The sequence below is a fragment of the Heliangelus exortis genome, chromosome 1 (assembly GCF_036169615.1).
Source record: "Heliangelus exortis chromosome 1, bHelExo1.hap1, whole genome shotgun sequence".
NCBI lineage: Eukaryota > Metazoa > Chordata > Aves > Apodiformes > Trochilidae > Heliangelus > Heliangelus exortis.
The window spans coordinates 195,760,593-195,779,004 of NC_092422.1; the positions used below are offsets into that span (position 1 = coordinate 195,760,593).

General features: G+C 45.2%; 1 protein-coding gene across 6 annotated transcripts in view; it reads left to right on the plus strand.

Moving 5' to 3' along the window:
- Window positions 1-18,412, plus strand: part of EXOC4 (exocyst complex component 4) — a 441,701-nt gene that overhangs the window by 132,101 nt on the left and 291,188 nt on the right. Inside the window, exon 10 of one of the 6 annotated variants that reach the window (XM_071734228.1) lies at window positions 4,095-4,126. The exons of the other annotated variants lie outside the window; for them this stretch is intronic. Within the exon in view, the coding sequence (XP_071590329.1) occupies window positions 4,095-4,111 (17 nt within the window). The 3' untranslated portion in view covers window positions 4,112-4,126. Of the gene's footprint in view, window positions 1-4,094; window positions 4,127-18,412 lie in introns of those variants that run through there. 6 annotated transcript variants of the gene reach the window in all.

The following is an 18,412-nucleotide window of genomic DNA, read 5'->3' on the forward strand; positions in this document are numbered from 1 at the left end:
TTATATTTTTTTTAACCCCTTTTAAAGAGAAATATCACTTAATTGTTCATTCAGGTTACTGGAAGGCAGGCATGTGACTCTGCACTGAATGCCACACTGTTTCTCTTCCTGACAGCTTTATCCACAGGGATGATTTTTCAGTGGCAGCAGGAGGAGGGTGGCTGTTAAGGAAACCTTCCAGAAAAGATCTTCAAAGAAACATATGCATTAAAAAAAAAAAAAAAAAGGAACTTACTGAAGTTTGGCTCACACCAACTTTTTGAAAGAAGAATTTAATTTAAATAGCCTTCAAATGGGTGAAGATCAGAGTGATGCTTTGTCATTAACCTCTTTTATTTGGACTGAAATAGTGCAGTGCATCAGGCACACGTTATCCCTCAGTGGGAAGAAGGGCCCTGCTGTAAATGATTCAGAGATGGAAGGATTAATTCTGGTGTCTTATTCCCCTGAAGCCAGAGGAGGAAGACTTAGGCCATGTATTTTTCCCTGGAAGTTGGACACACAAGTTGTTTGAGAATTTAAAAAGTGAGGGGGAGGGTGGAGAAAGCAAGTACCTGGCTGAAATATCTCCTTCCAGACTAACACAGGTGAGGAGCCCCAGGATGTTGCTGGAAGTAAAATGTCAACAAGTAATGATCATTAATAAACATCTCATATTAATTTTTGTTTCCCAAGAGCATGGCATAGCTGTATGCTGGCTGGAGAATTTACATTTTCCTTGTTGAAGCCCTCATGCTCTTTGTCAAATAAAATGTTCTTTTTATAAATTGTCTTTAGTAATGGAGGTACATTGTAAAAAAAAAGCTTTATTCCTTCAGGAGCTGCATGACTGAAGCCTTGTTTATCTCAGATGAGTCTCCTTTTCTCCTTTAGCACCTTCCTTCATCAGCAACAATTCTCACCATGTGTCTAAATCTGCTTTGTGTCCCTCACCTTCTTCCCAGCACCCATCAATGTCTCTTGGTGTCCCCAAGCCACCCACTGAGCAAAAAGCAGCACGTGCCATGGCTGGATCAAACAGAGGATGTCCAGAGCAAGCAGCAATGTCCTGTAGAACCAAATAATAAAATAGAATCATAGAATTAAGGCTGGAAAAGACCTCCAGATCATCAAGTCCAACCATCACCCAAACACAACCATGTCCCAAAGTGCCAACTTTTTGAACCCCTTTAGGGATGGTGACTCCACCACTGCCCTGAGCAACTTGTTCCAATTCATGACCACTCTTTCAATGAAGAAAATTTTCCTTATAACACCTCTAAGCCTCCCCTGGAGCAACTTGAGGCCATTTCTTCTTGTCCTGTCACCCATCCATTACTTTGGGAGAAGAGACCAACACCCCCCTTGCCCTTTTCAGGTATTTGTAGAGAATGATAAGGTCTCAGCCTCCTCTTCTGTAACTAACCAATGCCACTTTCCTCAGCTGCTTCTCATGAGATTTCTTCTCCAGAACCATCCCCAGCCCCACCACCCTCCTCTGAACATGCTCCAGCCTTTCAATGTCTTCCTGTAGCAAGGGACCCAGAACTGAGCCCAGGATTTGAGATGCAGCCTCAGCAGTGCTGACCACAGGGCTGTGATCACTTCCCACACTTCTGCTTCCAAGATGCTTCCAAGATGTCCACCACTACCATGAAAAGGAGCAGAAATTGGCTCACCAGCTCAGTTGCTGTGAGGATGGGACAGCCAGGAGATCAGATCACTCATTTTCTTTGGGAACTGGGCTAAGATCCTGCTGTATTTCACCCCAAAAGAGGTTGCTTTTCTCTGCCTGGTGGAATGAATCACATGCAGACCCCTTATTTCATTCCACCACTTCCACGCCAAGTTTCCATTCCACCAAGTTTCTTGGGAATAAAAAAAATGTCATTTCTTGTCATGGAGGGAGGTCAAGGACTGAAGGAGGTTGTCACTGAGGCTGCACAGTGAGGCAGGAGGGCAAAAAAAAATGTCATTTCTTGTCATTAAGGGAGATCAAGGACTGTAGGAGGTTGTCACTGAGGCTGCACAGTGAGGCAGGAGGGCAGTCTGCAGGGGCCTGGAGGTTTAACTCATTAAATTGAGTGTACCTGGTATCTGGAAAACATGGTTTGAAGCAAAAATTAAGACAAATCCAAATCTTCTGGATAGTGTCTGAGCATGTCTGGTGGTAGGATGAGAGAAAATGGACTCAAGTTGTTTCAAGGGAGGTTCAGATTGGGTCTTAGGAAAAATTTCCTTATGGAAAGAGTGTCCTAGCATTGGAACAGACTGCCCAAGGAGGTGGGGAGTCACCATCCCTGGAGGTGTTCAGAAAAGATGTGGGCTTAGCACTTGAGGCCATGGTTTAGTTGGCTTGATGGTTGGAGATGATCATCTCAAGAAGAGGTCTTTCCAACTTCATTAATTGTATGATTTCCAAATTCATATTCTGGAAATCTTTTTTAAAAGCACTAATCCTTGTTTTAATTTCATTGTGCTGAGCATGTTACACCCACCTTGTGTGTTGCATATATCTGCAATGATTTCTTTTTATAGGATCCAGCAGCCTTCACCAGCACAGTTCCCTTGCACATTTGTATGTCTTGGATTCTGGCTGCCAGGGGTTTATGTGTCTGCATTGTGTGGGGCTGGGGCAGAAGGTGGACTCTGGACATCACAGAATTCTCCCAGTAGGAAAGGAAGAGACCTGTAAGATCACTGTGTCCAACTGTTAACATCCACCCAGTTAATATATATATATATCTCAATATCTGTACCACCCACCAGAGCATATCCTGAAGTTCCTCATCTACATGGTTCTTGAATACTTCCAGGGATACTGAATCCACCACCTCCCTGGGCAGCCCATCCCAACACCTGACTACTCTCAGTAAAGAAAATCTTCCTCAAATCCAGTCTAAACCTCCCCTGGTGCAACTTCAGGCCATTTCCTCTGGTTCTATCATTGTTCAGTTGAGACAAGAGCCCAGCACCCACCTCCCTGCAACCTCCTTGCAGGGAGCTGTAGAGAGCAATAAAGTCTCCTCTCAGCCTCCTCTTCTCCAAACTAAACATTCCCAGTTCATAGAATCATAGAATCAACCAGGTTGGAAGGGACCTCAGAGCTCATCAAGTCCAACCCTTGATCCACTCCCACTGCAGTTCCCAGCCCATGGCACTGAGTGCCACATCCAGGCTCTTTTGAAATATCTCCAGGGATGGAGAATCCACCCCTTCCCTGGGCAGCCCATTCCAGTGTCTGATCACCCTCTCCAGAAAGAAATTCTTTCTAATGTCCAACCTAAACCTCCCCTGGCACAACTTGAGACCTCTTGTGCCCTCTTGTCTTGCTGAGAGTTGCCTGGGAAAAGAGCCCAACCCCCCCCTGGCTCCAACCTCCTTTCAGGGAGTTGGAGAGAGTGATGAGGTCTCCCCTGAGCCTCCTCTTCTCCAGCCTCAACACCCCCAGCTCCCTCAGCCTCTCCTTATAGGATCTGTGCTGGATCCCTTCCCCAGCCCAGTTGCCTCCTTTGGACCTGCTCCAGCACCTCAATCTCCTTCCTGAGCTGAGGGGCCCAGAACTGGACACAGGACTCAAGCTGTGGCCTCCCCAGAGCTGAGCACAGGGGCAGAATCCCTTCCCTGGACCTGCTGGCCACGCTGTTCCTGAGCCAGCCCAGGATGCCATTGGCCTTCTTGGCCACCTGGGCACACTGCTGCCTCCTCTTCAGCTTCCTGGCAATCCAGACTCCCAGCTCCCTTTCTGCCACTCTGTGCCCAGCCTGGAGCTCCCCATGGGGTTGTTGTGGCCAAAGTGCAGGACCCAGCACTTGGAATGTTGAACCTCATCCCGTTGGGATCAGCCCAACTCTCCAGTCTGTCCAGGTCCCTCTGCAGAGCCCTCCTGCCTTCCAGCTGATCCACACTTCCCCCCAGCTTAGTGTCATCTGCAAATTTCCTTCAGCCTTTCCTTATAGGGCTTGTTCTCCAGACCTCTCCCCACCTTGGTTGCCCTTCTCTGCCAGTCAGTTTAAAATAAACATGAAAAATAAATCAGTTCAAGTCAACAACAAAAATGAAAGGACTCATAACCCTGATCAGTGATCTTTATTCCAGGAATTGCCCTGTCTCAGGTCTTCCTTACTCCTGAACAGCCTTTGTGTGTGCAGAAGATCAGGAAGAGGAGATCACCAAGGGCAGGAGATGTGTCCCCAGCAGCCATGCATTGTGCTGCTGGCTGGAAATTTCTGTCCAGGGTTGTTAAGATCCACCCTGTGGTTGATAGAATTTATTTCCTGCATCACAAGGTGGTGTGTGAGCTCTGGCTTCTCCTGGATACTTGGGTGTTGTTTCAGGGAATTCATGGAGCTGTATATTGTGCTGTTGATAACCACAACCTCAGTCCAGTTTAACTGTAGAGATGGGAAAAGATGTTTTTTGACACTGTGAAAATCCAAAGAGCCTCCAGAGTGCTGATCAGCATGGAAAACAGCATCCAACTGCTCCTTTATCTCTGTGTGTGCAGGCCCTGGTGGTTCATCTCAAGGTCAGCATTGCTGGAATTGGACATCTGGGTGGTTTATAAGAATGAAATGTTCAGTGCTCCCAAGCAGCTGGTGTTCCCCTGGATGTTAATGGGCTCCACAGCTGCTCAGCACCTCTTAAAATTTGGGCTTGTTAGCTCCTTCACCCTGGAAGCTCAGTGCACTTCAGCATTAATTAAACTTCTTGGTGTCTTCAGAGTGGGATTTTATTTGGATTGTAGCTGTGCAAGCTGTGAGATGCAGTGCATCAGCCTGGGGAGGATGATGGCAGCAGAATTCCAGGCAGAATTCCAGAATTTCAGCCTTTGATTAAATTGAACTGGTTTGAGTCTGAATACTTAATGGTATTGATGTCCACATGTATAAATCTGAGGAATCACTGCCTCCCAGGGCTTTTGTGCTGGTTTTTTTTTTTTTCACGTTTTGTTTGTTTGCTTGGGTTTTTTTTAATTGAGAAATTGTGTCCTCTCTGACCCTGCAACGTGAGCATCTTGCAGATGTTTGTACTCTTCTTGCCACTGGAAGGTTGGCCACTTGTAGAAGGAGAGCAGGGAAGTGTTAAGTGGCTTCAGAGAGAGTGAAATTCATGCCCCAGAGCAATGTTCCCTCAACTGCTGGGCACATTCTGTGTGCTCAACTGAAACAGCAAAAATTCTGTATTTCTTTATGAAGTTATTTAAATGGTTTCAGTCCAGAACTCTGTGATGCAGCACACTTTTTACTATTTCAAAAAATTCCTTATGCTTCATTTTTCTTAAGCTTTAGCTTGTCAGGGATGATTTCAAGTGCCCAAACAGTTCATTTTCTCTTGGTGGGAGTAGTGGAGCAGTATATAAATTTAATTTTTAAAATCCAAAATGAAAATCTAATGCAGGAGTCTCTTGTAGTTTCTAAGTATGCAACACTCAAGTATTTCAAAGATGGACAGAGTTCAATTATATATATACATAGTATAAGATTTTTAGGTTTTGCCAGCTACACTGTACAGCATTATCTTATTGTGTGTCCAGTTGTGGAGTCCCCAAGAGCAGAAGGACACAGAGCTCCTGGAAGGTGTCCAGAGCAGAGCCACTCAAATGCTCAGAGGGCTGAGCACCTCCCTGGGAAGCCAGGCTGAGGGATTGGGGTTGTTCAGCCTGGAGAAGAGGAGGCTCCCAGGTGAGCTTAGAGCAACCTTCCAATATCTGAAGGGGCTCCAAGAAAGCTGGGGGAGGGCTTTGGACACGGGGGGGTAGGGAGAGGAGAAGGGAAATGGGTTAAAACTTGGAAAGAAAGGGGAGATTGAGGTTGGAGATGGGGAGGAAATTGTTGAATTTGAGGGTGGGGAGAGCCTGGCCCAGGTTGTCCAAGGAAGTTGTGGCTGCCCCATCCCTGGCAGTGTCTCAGGTCAGGTTGGATGGGGCTTGGAGCCCCCTGGGCTGGTGGGAGGTGTCCCTGCCCATGCAGGGGTTGGGACTGGATGAGCTTTGAGGTCCCTTCCAACCCAAACCATTCCAGGATTCTATGAAAATATGGTTTTGGGGTCTGTCTCCAAGTGAGATATAAAAGCCCCAAGTGCTGTTCCAGGGAGTGTTTCAGAGCTGCACAACCCAGGGGCATTTGGATCTCCTTGCATCCAGTGTCCATCAGGATGCCCAAAGATGGGAGAACTTCAGTCCTTCCATCAGCTGATTTAACTGAGCCACTTGGGGGGTTCTGACCCTGCAGAAGGGGACAGGGCTGAAAAGACTCAGATGACAGAAAAGTGACCCAAGCACAGCTCTGACACAGATTATCCTGGGGATAAATTTCCCAGGATTGCTGTGGCTGCCCCATCCCTGGCAGTGTCTCAGGTCAGGTTGGATGGGGCTTGGAGCCCCCTGGGCTGGTGGGAGGTGTCCCTGCCCATGCAGGGGTTGGGACTGGATGAGCTTTGAGGTCCCTTCCAACCCAAACCATTCTATTCTATGATCTTTCTTATCTGAAGGTCTCTTCATGCTGTCTGTCTGTCTCCTGGGTTGCAGGAGGTTTGGACCTTGGCTGAATGGTTCAGGCATAACTATTGGTGCTTAGATTGAGCTGAGTTCTGGAAGTTCAAAAGATGAAGCAGGATTCCAGGGAGCCTGGAGGAGGTCTGCAAAACTCAAGGCAAATAATGTCCACCTCCAGCAAAGGATGGCAAATCTGGCTGTGAAGCAAAGGTTTGTTGTCATGACAATGTAAATACTGTTTTTTTTTTTAACCTTCTTTATTAGTAGAACATCTGAGGAGGTTTTTTCTTGTTGTCCAGGAACAGAAAGCACCAAACATCTCTAGGATACAGATCTAAGATTGGGGAGTGGGTTTGGGTTACACACCAGTATGTTTTTCATCACAGCTCAGTCCAAGCCTGCAAATTCCTCACCAGAAGGTTTTAAGTAATTAAGGAACTCAAAGAGAAACTCTGCTAATTAAGATTTTGATGCCAAGGAATCACAGTGGAAGCAGACAACATCTGATGTGACAAGGGCACAATGTGAGGCCAGGTCTGGGGGACACGTGGTTATTTGTAGGTGTCTTGTTCCATTTGGATTCACCAAAGGGCTGCTGGAGGGAGTCAGCTGTGCTCAGTGGTGACAAAAACAAATCTTGACACTTTGGATAATGAAAATTCAGTTCAGCACCTTTTAGAGATGTGTATGATCAGTCGTTGTCAGGCTGAGGGAAGGAGGGGGGGGAAGCAAGATAATTCTGGGCTGGTTAAAGGAGATGTTGTGAGGAGTGGACAAGCCTGGTTTAAAAAGAAAAAAAAAAAACCTTTAGAAAAGGAGATTCAACCAGTTAAAGAACCAGCAGGTTGGTTGTGCTGAGGAGGTGGAGAATTTGATGTTGTGAACCTCTTGTCATGCAGCTGCTTCCCTGTGATGCTTGGGATCACACTTTGCTTTGAGCTTGGGGTTTGTGGGGGAGGAGAGGGAAGAGAATCCCCCTTTTTTTTTTTTTTTAGTGGTTTGACAGTGTTAATGCAATCATCCAGCTCAGACCTTGTAAGCCCACTTATTATTTCCTCTGCGTGTGGGGTTTTTTTTTGGGTTTAAAGGATTAGCTGTGCTGTCTCTTCAAAGGCTATCCAATCAAGAAGGGGTTATTAAAACCAGGGTGTTTTATGACTGAGAATTAATTAGAGGAGCATTTTCATGCAAAACATCCAATTTTTTGATTAGCAATGGAGCAGGCCTGCAATTAACACTCTAGGAAGCTTAAATTTCCAGCATTTTGATTTGCAGGGAATGAGATTATCAAACTGGGGTCAGGTTCTTGGCAGTGAAAGGAGGATTATGTGTAAGAAAATAATTTGTTTCTTGATTTATTCTTTTTTTTTTTTGCCTCTGAGATTGTTATTAAAGCAACGGTGAATTTGGAAGGAGGCAAAAAGAGGGGAGAGATACCTAAAAGTGGAGACAGAGGGGAGACCTTTTGCTTTGTTAGTGCCCTCCTTGCTGTGCAAAGAGCTTTCCTTGTCCTGGCTTTGCATTTGGTTTACAGCAACAGGTTTTCATTGCTTTCCTGGGCTTAATTTGCCTTTTCCCATCAAGGTTTTGGGACTCTTTTAGTGTTTTTTTATTGTTCTTTGGTTTTTTAATTTTTTTTTTTATAATATTTAAAAAAAAATTGCTTCCACAGGAAGTAATTTTAATAAACACATCACTTGGTCTCAGTTCCTTTGAGTGACCACGTGGTGCATGTGTTTTTTCAACTATTTTATTGATCTTTTGGTGCTATCTTGGGCCTATATCCTACAAGAAAGACAATGAGGTGTTGAAACTTCTCCAGAGATGAGCAATGGAGCTGGGGAAGGGTCTGGAAACCTCCTTAGAAAGAGTGGTTGAGGGAATTGGTTTTGTTGAGGCTGAGGGGAGAGCTTCTGGTTCTCCCCTACTCCCTGAACTGAGGTTGGAGCAAGGTGGGGTTGGTCTCTTCTCACTAAGAACAAGAAATAAACCAAGAGGAAACAGTCTCAAGTTGTTCCAGGGGAGGTTTAGAGTGGAAAAAAAATTCTTTTTTCTATTCTTTTTACATAAAAAGTGGTCAGACATTGGAACAGGCTGCCCCAGGGTAGTGGAATCACCATGTCTGGAGGTGTTTAAAATCCATGTTCATATGGTGCTGAGGGATATGGACTCTGTAGAGTTGGGATAATGATTGGATTTGATGACCTTAAAGATCTTTTCCAACCAGAACAATTCTGTGATTCTATCTGAGGACATAAATTATCCTTTTTTAAAGGCTGACCTTGGCCAATCATCAGGGTCTGACAAGAAGAACCAGGACATCTCTGTCACTTCTGGAGAGCACTTTAGGATTTAAGGTGAGGGGTAGGAAGGTGTTATGTCTCCCACTTAATTCTTCTCACTTCTCAGGGTGATGGAAGGTGTTGAAAGTCAGGCTTGGGCTACGAAATCTTTTCTTTGACCTGTGCTGGGCACTTTGAGCAGGCTAAGGCAGAACAAGTCAATTTTGGGAGTCAATCAGTATTTGCTGACTGCTGTGACTTCAGAGAGTGCCACTGAGCATCCTGGCAAGTGGGAGGGAAATCAGCCATCACCTCCTTGCTTTTTTAAATGACCATCCAGTTCTTTTGATTACAAGTCATTTTTTTGAACCAAATTGTTCATGACAGCAAATATTGTGAAATTAATTGTTGTTAGCAGCCACGTTAAGCAGCTTCTTACCTGGGTCTTACCTGGCAGTGCCTGCAGCTATTGAATCCTTTTCAGCAGCAGTCATGTTCTCTCTTTACTTGCACCTTCACTTTATCTTCACAGCTTGGACCTTATGCAAGGAGCACACCTCAACTGTGCTTTGCTCCTTGAGATGGTCTTGACACTCCAGCCTTCAGCCATGGCAATATTCTGGAATTAGTAAGGTTGGGAAAGACCTTTAAAGATACAGGTTCAACCATAAAGCTACTAAAAGTATAGAAGGAAATCTTGGATTATTTTATTTGGGTTTGTGTGTCTTGTTCAGGGCTTCTAAATAAGTCTTGACTTCAAGTTTCTCTTGCTTTTATTTTTGGCCCCATGCACTGTTCTCATCCCTTCAGAGCATAAAGACCTCTAGTGATCTACTATTGCTACAGATTGTCAGATACTGCATAGTCCTTTTTTTTCATATGAAAACCCAAAAACATAAGGGCATTGAGTTGTTGGATCAGCAGAGGAGCTTCTCAACAACTGGAAGTCAAAGAGGGTGGAATCTGTTATGTATTCTGGGTCAGCCTGGATTATCCATCAGCAGTCTGATGCTCTTGAAAGGAGGAAGCCCACTGAAAAAAAGTGCTCACTTCATAAAATCCCTCCCCAGAAAGATGCTTCAGTCTTATTCATGTTGCTGGGAGGCTGCTCTAACCAGGTCTGGTTTGGGTTGTGTTATTACAGTTCTCAGCAGAGGGACCCTCAGGTTTTTTGAGACTCCCAGTCCCTTGTTTGGAAAGCAATCTGAATTTCAAGGTCCCTATTTACAGCTTTTTTTCAGTTTTGGGTGACTGAAGAATTTGAGGACTTTCTGAGGAATTTGCAAAGATGATGGAATTATCTGGCATTATCCAGATTAAAAGAGAATAGGTAGGAAATGTTTAAAAGAGAATAGGTAGGAAATGTTGATGCCTGTGAACTCTAATATCCAGTTTTTTTTATCAGGTCCTGGAGTTATTTTTCAGGAGGCTTTTGGAGGTAATGAGCCATCTCAGCTTGATGCAATGAGATGAAGTCCTGATAAGCATTAAAATCTGCCTTGTGTGTTTTCATATGTTTTATTTCTAATTGGGTGTAACTTTGTGGTAACTTAGATTAAATAATCTGAATTCAGGGGTGAATAAAAGAAACATCTCTCCTTAATTTAACCTCATGTTGGAGAGTGGCTTCTTTTTTGCCTTGTAGCATCCAGTGCAAAACTTTCTGGAGTGATTTCCTCAGGTTTCCACTGAGCTGTGTCCCAGGCTGCACAGATAAATCACACTTTGCTTTTCAGCAGGTTAGTGGGAACATTTCATCAGTACAGCCAGCAATAAAATAACTGTGATGCAGTCAAACAAGTCCTCTTCTTCCTGTGATCTGAAATAATCTGCTCTTCCTTTCTCTCCATACCAGAGCTTCACACTCTCCTGGAATTCGGGCTTTTGTGGAAAGTTCTGTAGTAAACCACTTCTTTAAAACCATTCTGTTTGGGATCAGGATTCTCTCAGCTTGGCATGAACAGGTCTGGTTTCTGACAATCTACTCTGCTTTGAGAAATATTCAGTGCTGCACTGATGGCAGTGAGTTCCAACAACCTGAAAGACTGAAAAAGGGCCCCTAGGTTGTTAAGTGGATGGTACTGATGTTGTCTCTTGTAGCATTTTGGGCACAGAGTGGTTGGAGAGCAGCCAGGCAGAAAGGGAGCTGGGAGTCTGGATTGCCAGGAAGCTGAAGAGGAGGCAGCAGTGTGCCCAGGTGGCCAAGAAGGCCAATGGCATCCTGGGCTGGCTGAGGAAGAGCGTGGCCAGCAGGTCCAGGGAAGGGATTCTGCCCCTGTGCTCAGCTCTGGGGAGGCCAGAGCTTGAGTCCTGTGTCCAGTTCTGGGCCCCTCAGCTCAGGAAGGAGATTGAGGTGCTGGAGCAGGTCCAAAGGAGGCAACTGGGCTGGGGAAGGGATCCAGCACAGATCCTCTGAGGAGAGGCTGAGGGAGCTGGGGGTGTTGAGGCTGGAGAAGAGGAGGCTCAGGGGAGACCTCATCACTCTCTCCAACTCCCTGAAAGGAGGTTGGAGCCAGGGGGGGGTTGGGCTCTTTTCCCAGACGACTTCCAACAAGACAAGAGGACACAGTCTTAAGTTGTGCCAGGGGAGATTTAGGCTGGATATCAGAAAGAATTTTTTTATGGAGAGGGTGATCAGGCATTGGAATGGGCTGCCCAGTGAGGTGGTGGATTCTCCATCCCTGGAGACATTTAAAAAGAGCCTGGATGTGGCACTCAGTGCCATGGTCTAGCAACCGCACCAGTGGATCAAGGGTTGGACTTGATGATCTCTGAGGTCCCTTCCAACCCAGCTAATTCTATGATTCTTTGATTCTATGATTTTAATCATCTGGAGCCAAAATCCTATTTTTGAGCCCTGCCTGACTTTATTTACTGCATATTTAAATATTTACATTATTTACTGCAGGGTCGTCTCTTTGACTCATTTAAGGAATGATTTTAGGTTGCCCCCCTGTTGGGATTTGGGTTGCTGCCAGGACTTTTCAGTGCACCTTTGGTTCCCCACATTTAGGGCCCTGCACTTCTGCTCTTGTTTAAAATTTACAGCCATCTGAATCAGGGTTTGGCAATTGCAAGATGTTGAGCAACACCATGGAGTCAGGCTGTAAAATGAAGAAAAAATAAATATCCAGTGGGAATGTGGATTAGGTGAATACAATTACCTGGCTAAGGATTTGACCTGATGATGTTAATACTTTTCTTTTAGGACCTTTAGCTACCAGATTAGCCAAAATTGCAATATGTGTCCTTCAAGAGGATACAGACTTTTGGAATGAGATTTATAAAATATTTATATGCTGACTGGAGTGGTTGCTTTACTTTGCATGGTGGCATGGTGTGTATCTTGTGATTATTTAACATCTGGCCTGTGAAACAGTGTAGAGTTCTCAGATGCTCTTAGGTCCTTACATTTATGTTGAAGTCTTGCTGACATTTGGACTTTTCAGCAAGTTCTGACTTTTCATATAGAAGCTTGTCCAGATCCATTTCTTTAATGCAGGTCATATTCTTGTTTCCTTGTTTTTAATTTCTTTATTTTCACCAACTTCATTAGCAAGACCACAAATACATTGCTGAAACATTGCTTTTATCTCTCCTGCTTAATAGAGTAAATAATTCTAATTAAAAAAAAAGAAGTCAAATGGAAATTTGGATGGATACTGAGCTGCCTTCTTGCCTCTTCTGCAGATTTTATCCCCTTCAAGCTGAGACATCTCCAGAAAGCAGTTAAATATCACAGGCTGTGGCAAATTACAACACATAGCTTGAGGGTGAGTGGGAAGGCAGCAGCTCTTGCCTTGTCTTCTACCTGTTCAGTGGGTAAAGAAGTGTTTAATCTCTGGCCCTGTCATTCTCAGCCTTGTGATCTGTGTTTGAAGTCCCTTAAAAATGCGAATCCATTGTTTTTCAAGTGGCATGAAAAAGAAAAGGCACCAGGGAGAGCTGATATTAGCATTTGGATTTTCTCTTTCAGCTTTGACTGATGGCTGTATGCATTTATTTATTATTTTTTTTCCTCCACACTGAAGAGCTTTTTGTCTTGACAATGTTGCACTGAAACTTCACAATGACAGAGGAGTGGGCAGCCTTAGAAAATCTTCAAGTAGGGTTAAAGCCACTTAGGTGAGCATGAATTAACATTTCCCTTGCCTTGTAAAGGTCACACTTGAACTGAGATTCACCACGTTCAGCCTGAAGCCTGGGTTTGAGGAGACCTCTCTTTGCAAAGAAGGCACAAATTAGGAGCATAATCTCATCAGAGGCGTGGGTTATATGGTAATAAATCATTCCACTCAAGGAGAACTAAACTGCCATGGAGCATAAAACACAGCAGATGCTTGGAAGACTTCTGTGGCTTAGAGTTTGAGTAACAGTTGGAGGATCTGTAGATGTCTTGAGTTTTTCTTAATAAGGAAGAACTGTTGGGAAGAAAGTAATTCTTACCTCATTAGAGGATGAAAATATTGCACGTTTGGTTTTTTATGTTCCTTTTGTCTGACATGAATGGAATGTGTGGGATTGCTATCCTGTGCATCACTTTGTGTTTGAGATTTCAGAAATGATTGTAAAAAAACCAAAACAATGACAACAGCTTTTGTATATCTGTTATATCCTGCCTTTTTTTTTTTCTTTAAGAGAGATAAATGTGTGCTGAGAAGGCAGTTCCCTTCTGCAGAATAAAGATGTAATGTTAATCAATAAAATGATATGGTTTAGAGTTCTGAAAGATCCAGAGGCTAACAGTTTCTGAAGGGCTCTTTTGGCTAAGTGCATAAACTGTTGTTGAAGTGTTTTCTGAATATATCATGGATGGTATTAGAATATTAAGACAGAAATATGGATGTTTTTCAGGTGAGGAAATTAACATAGAAGGTTTTGCATCCAGTGGTACTGGGAGATATGGGGGTAGGGAGAAGGGTATTTTTATGGAGGAGAAACTGAATGCCTTTGAGAAGCTTTGAAGCCTCCTGTCAACGGGTTTTAAGTCTTTGTTGCTGTTTCTGGAGCTCAAATGGGGCTGTTAATTTAGGATTGTGGGATTCCCTCTGTGTATTCCTGTGAGAAGTTTGGGATAGCAGCTTGAGTGCTGCTTGTACAGATGTTACAGTGCAGAGACCTGGCACCTATAGCTGGTGTAAAATGCTTTTGTTCTGCTGTTGGTTGACTCAAGATCTGGCTTTTTGTACCCTCCCCATTTCACTTGTTTGGTCTTTTTTCCTAGCAGCTCACCAGATCAGGCCCAGGATCACCTGTAAGGATCTGGACAGTGAACCAAATGCAAATAAATCTCATTACTTTCAGATCAGAGTGGAGAAATTCTCCTTTTTGTCTTCCCTGCTGTGTCCATGCTCTTCCAAGCCACCAGAGAAATGAGGTAGTGGCATTTCTGGAATACAGGAGAGGAGCATCCTTGTTTTAACTCCTTTACAAGATCCCTCTGGTGAAGTCTCAGAAGGGACATGGTGTGCATGCTGGATACATCTTGAACAGGAGTTTGTTTTTGTGGTTAGTCCAATTTCATTGACCTGAAAGGTGTGAACTTGGGTACATTAATGGAAAAATGATTGAATGGAGCAACCTAGCACTGGGAAAACTACATTCTTCTAAAACTCTACTCAGTTTGATGATTTAGATCATTGATGATTTAGATGAGGGGATTGAGTCCACCATCAGCAAATTTGCAGATGACACTAAGCTGGGGGGGAGTCTGGATCAGCTGGAAGGCAGGAGGGCTCTGCAGAGGGACCTGGACAGACTGGAGAGTTGGGCTGATCCCAACGGGATGAGGTTCAACATTCCAAGTGCCGGGTCCTGCACTTTGGCCACAACAACCCCATGGGGAGCTCCAGGCTGGGCACAGAGTGGCAGAAAGGGAGCTGGGAGTCTGGATTGCCAGGAAGCTGAAGAGGAGGCAGCAGTGTGCCCAGGTGGCCAAGAAGGCCAATGGCATCCTGGGCTGGCTCAGGAAGAGCGTGGCCAGCAGGTCCAGGGAAGGGATTCTGCCCCTGTGCTCAGCTCTGGGGAGGCCACAGCTTGAGTCCTGTGTCCAGTTCTGGGCCCCTCAGCTCAGGAAGGAGATTGAGGTGCTGGAGCAGGTCCAAAGGAGGCAACTGGGCTGGGGAAGGGATCCAGCACAGATCCTCTGAGGAGAGGCTGAGGGAGCTGGGGGTGTTGAGGCTGGAGAAGAGGAGGCTCAGGGGAGACCTCATCACTCTCTCCAACTCCCTGAAAGGAGGTTGGAGCCAGGGGGGGGTTGGGCTCTTTTCCCAGGCAACTCTCAGCAAGACAAGAGGGCACAAGAGGTCTCAAGTTGTGCCAGGGGAGGTTTAGGTTGGACATGAGAAAGAATTTCTTTGTGGAGAGGGTGCTCAGCCATTGGAATGGGCTGCCCAGGGAAGGGGTGGATTCTCCATCCCTGGAGATATTTCCAAAGAGCCTGGATGTGGCACTCAGTGCCATGGGCTGGGAACTGCAGTGGGAGTGGATCAAGGGTTGGACTTGATGAGCTCTGAGGTCCCTTCCAACCCAGCCAGTTCTGTGATTCTATGATTCTATAAGGTTTCTCTCTGGGTGGTTAACAATAATGTGACATTATTGGTGTCACTCTGTTGGGTGACCTGTGTGGGCAGCTGTGCCAACTCCTTCTTTTGGACATGTCCTGTGTGTGGCCGTTTTCTTAGAAAAAAGGTGAAGGCTGGGCTGTAGGGGTCCCAGGCATCAAAGGTTAGTTCTGAACCCTATAAATTTGCTGGTAGTTTTGCTTCTCCTTTTCCAGAAGTGGTAGATACCCAAGTAACCCAAGCTTGAGACTTGCTTCCCTGATCTGGTTTAGCTGAAGCAGGAGGAAAGGTGCTTCAGAAGGATTCCAAGATTCTTCTTTCCAAGTAAACTGCCACCCAGAAACACAATTTTAGGCAAGGTGAGAGAATCCTGGAGCATTTTGGATTGCCAGGACTTCCATATTTATATGGCTTCTCTTCTGCTGATCCTTTTCTCCTTCCTTTTAGAATTATGAGACACCTTTTGGCTTATGATAACCTGTTCCTTTTCATCAATGTGTTCACAATTTCAGCAAATGCTGTCAGAAATCCTTGGGTTCTGCTTCTCCAGTGGTGATCAAGGTTGGATCAAGTGGCTCATTTTGGGGGATGAATACACACATGAAGCTTTCTTCATCATTTGCCTATACACCAAACCAAGGTTGCTCACTCTTTATAGTCCCTAATGTGCTATGTTTAGGTCTAATTTCAGAAAGAGGACAGGGAGAGTAAAGAAATTCCATGTTCAAGTGGCATTTTCACTTCCTGACATGCATGTGGGCACCTGGGTCTGAACTTTAATTCATGCTCTTACAGATTTCCCAATTTTTCAGGTTTCTGTTCTGTGTCTTTTCAGCCGTGCAGCCACCACAAAGGTGTTGAAACAATTTTTTTTCTGTGTATTTCCTCCATATAAAGCTTCTGCAGCTGCTTGGAAGGGGTTGTTCCAAGCTTGCTGGAGAAAGCCAGGCTGATTCACTTCCCTCTAAATATTGGCTACAGCAAATACTCTCTAAAAACCTCATTACTATCTTCATATTTCATTGTAATTACTTAATAGTGTAATAGCAAAGACTTGGTGCTCAGTAGCTGGATTCTTTTATATAATATCAAAATATTCTAAATGATTGAGGGCTTAGAGTGCATCTGTGTTCTGCTTTGGAAATTTTAATTGAACTGATCATGCAGTTGTGTTTGACTTAATTGTCATCAGTTGTTTTTATTGTGTGAGATCCCTTGCAGAAGCACAGAATTAACTGTACCTCCATGGCACTGAGGAATGTGTGAGCAAATGGCACTTTCTTTGTCTGCTTAATGAATATGTGATTTCAAATGGCCTCTTCCCTCCACTCTTAACGAGGTTTTTCTTTCATAATGGGTGATATCTTGATATTATGGGAAAAGCTGTGATTCCAGGAATAATTGGTTGATAAAGCACTCAGGGCTTTTCCCTCAGTAAGGTAAGATGCCAATTTGGCCTGACCCTGGGTTAAGTAAGGAAAAATCATGTGCTCAGTGTGTGGTTATGTGATGCTCATAGACTGGTTTGGGGTGGAAGGGACCTCAAAGCTCACCCAGTCCCAACCCCCTGCATGGGCAGGGACACCTCCCACCAGCCCAGGGGGCTCCCAGCCCCATCCAACCTGACCTGAGACACTGCCAGGGATGGGGCAGCCACAGCAATCCTGGGAAATTTATCCCCAGGATAATCTGTGTCAGGGCTGTGCTTGGGTCACTTTTCTGTCACCTGGGTCCTTTCAGCCCTGTCCCCTTCTGCAGGGTCAGAACCCCCCAAGTGGCTCAGTTAAATCAGCTGATGGAAGGACTGAAGTTCTCCCATCTTTGGGCATCCTGATGGACACTGGATGCAAGGAGATCCAAATGCCCCTGGGTTGTGCAGCTCTGAAACACTCCCTGGAACAGCACTTGGGGCTTTTATATCTCACTTGGAGATAGACCCCAAAACCATATTTTCATAGAATCCTCGAATGGTTTGGGTTGGAAGGGACCTCAAAGCTCATCCAGTCCCAACCCCCTGCATGGGCAGGGACACCTCCCACCAGCCCAGGGGGCTCCAAGCCCCATCCAACCTGACCTGAGACACTGCCAGGGATGGGGCAGCCACAGCTTCCTTGGACAACCTGGGCCAGGCTCTCCCCACCCTCAAATTCCAGAATTTCCTCCCCATCTCCAACCTCAATCTCCCCTTTCTCTCCAAGTTTTAACCCATTTCCCTTCTCCTCTCCCTACCCCCCTGTGTCCAAAGCCCTCCCCCAGCTTTCTTGGAGCCCCTTCAGATATTGGAAGGTTGCTCTGAGCTCACCTGGGAGCCTCCTCTTCTCCAGGCTGAACAACCCCAATCCCTCAGCCTGGCTTCCCAGGGAGGTGCTCAGCCCTCTGAGCATTTGAGTGGCTCTGCTCTGGACACCTTCCAGGAGCTCTGTGTCCTTCTGCTCTTGGGGACTCCACAACTGGACACAGAGCTCCAGGTGGGCTGTGATGCTCGTGGTCTGTTGCCAACCATGGGAAATGTGCTTGTACCTTTTTATCTCCTGTGAAAATGTGAGAATTTACCCTGAGTTGGCCACAAGTTCTTTGCACCGTAAAAAGAAAAAACCTAAACTGAGTTCAGGGGTTTTGATATTGAATAGTTTTTCTGGTCTGCATACCCAGAGGGGCTTTACTACATTTTAAAGGTACTTACTATGCAGAAAGCAAGAAAAGCCCACTTCATCTGGAAATGTCCTTGTTTTTTGGTTTTTTTTGTGTTCAGTATTTCACCCCAAGAGGGCCAGGCAGTTTCTTGGTGACCTTGCAGAATGCTAAAAGAGAGACACATTGGAGTAAAAGAAACATCTAGTAAAATCCACACTGTTAAAATCTTGAATAAATGGGGAATTTTGCAGGTGGAAAAACGAGTAGGTAAGATTAAGTTAGAAAGACAATTAGTCTTGTCACCTAAATATCAGGGCCACAAAGATGATCCAGGGGCTGGAGCAGCTCTGCCATGAGGAGAGGCTGAGGAGCTGGGAGTGTTGAGACTCCAGGGGGACCTTAGAGCTGCCCCCCAATCCCTGAAGGGAACCTCCAGGAAGGCTGCAGAGGGACTTTTC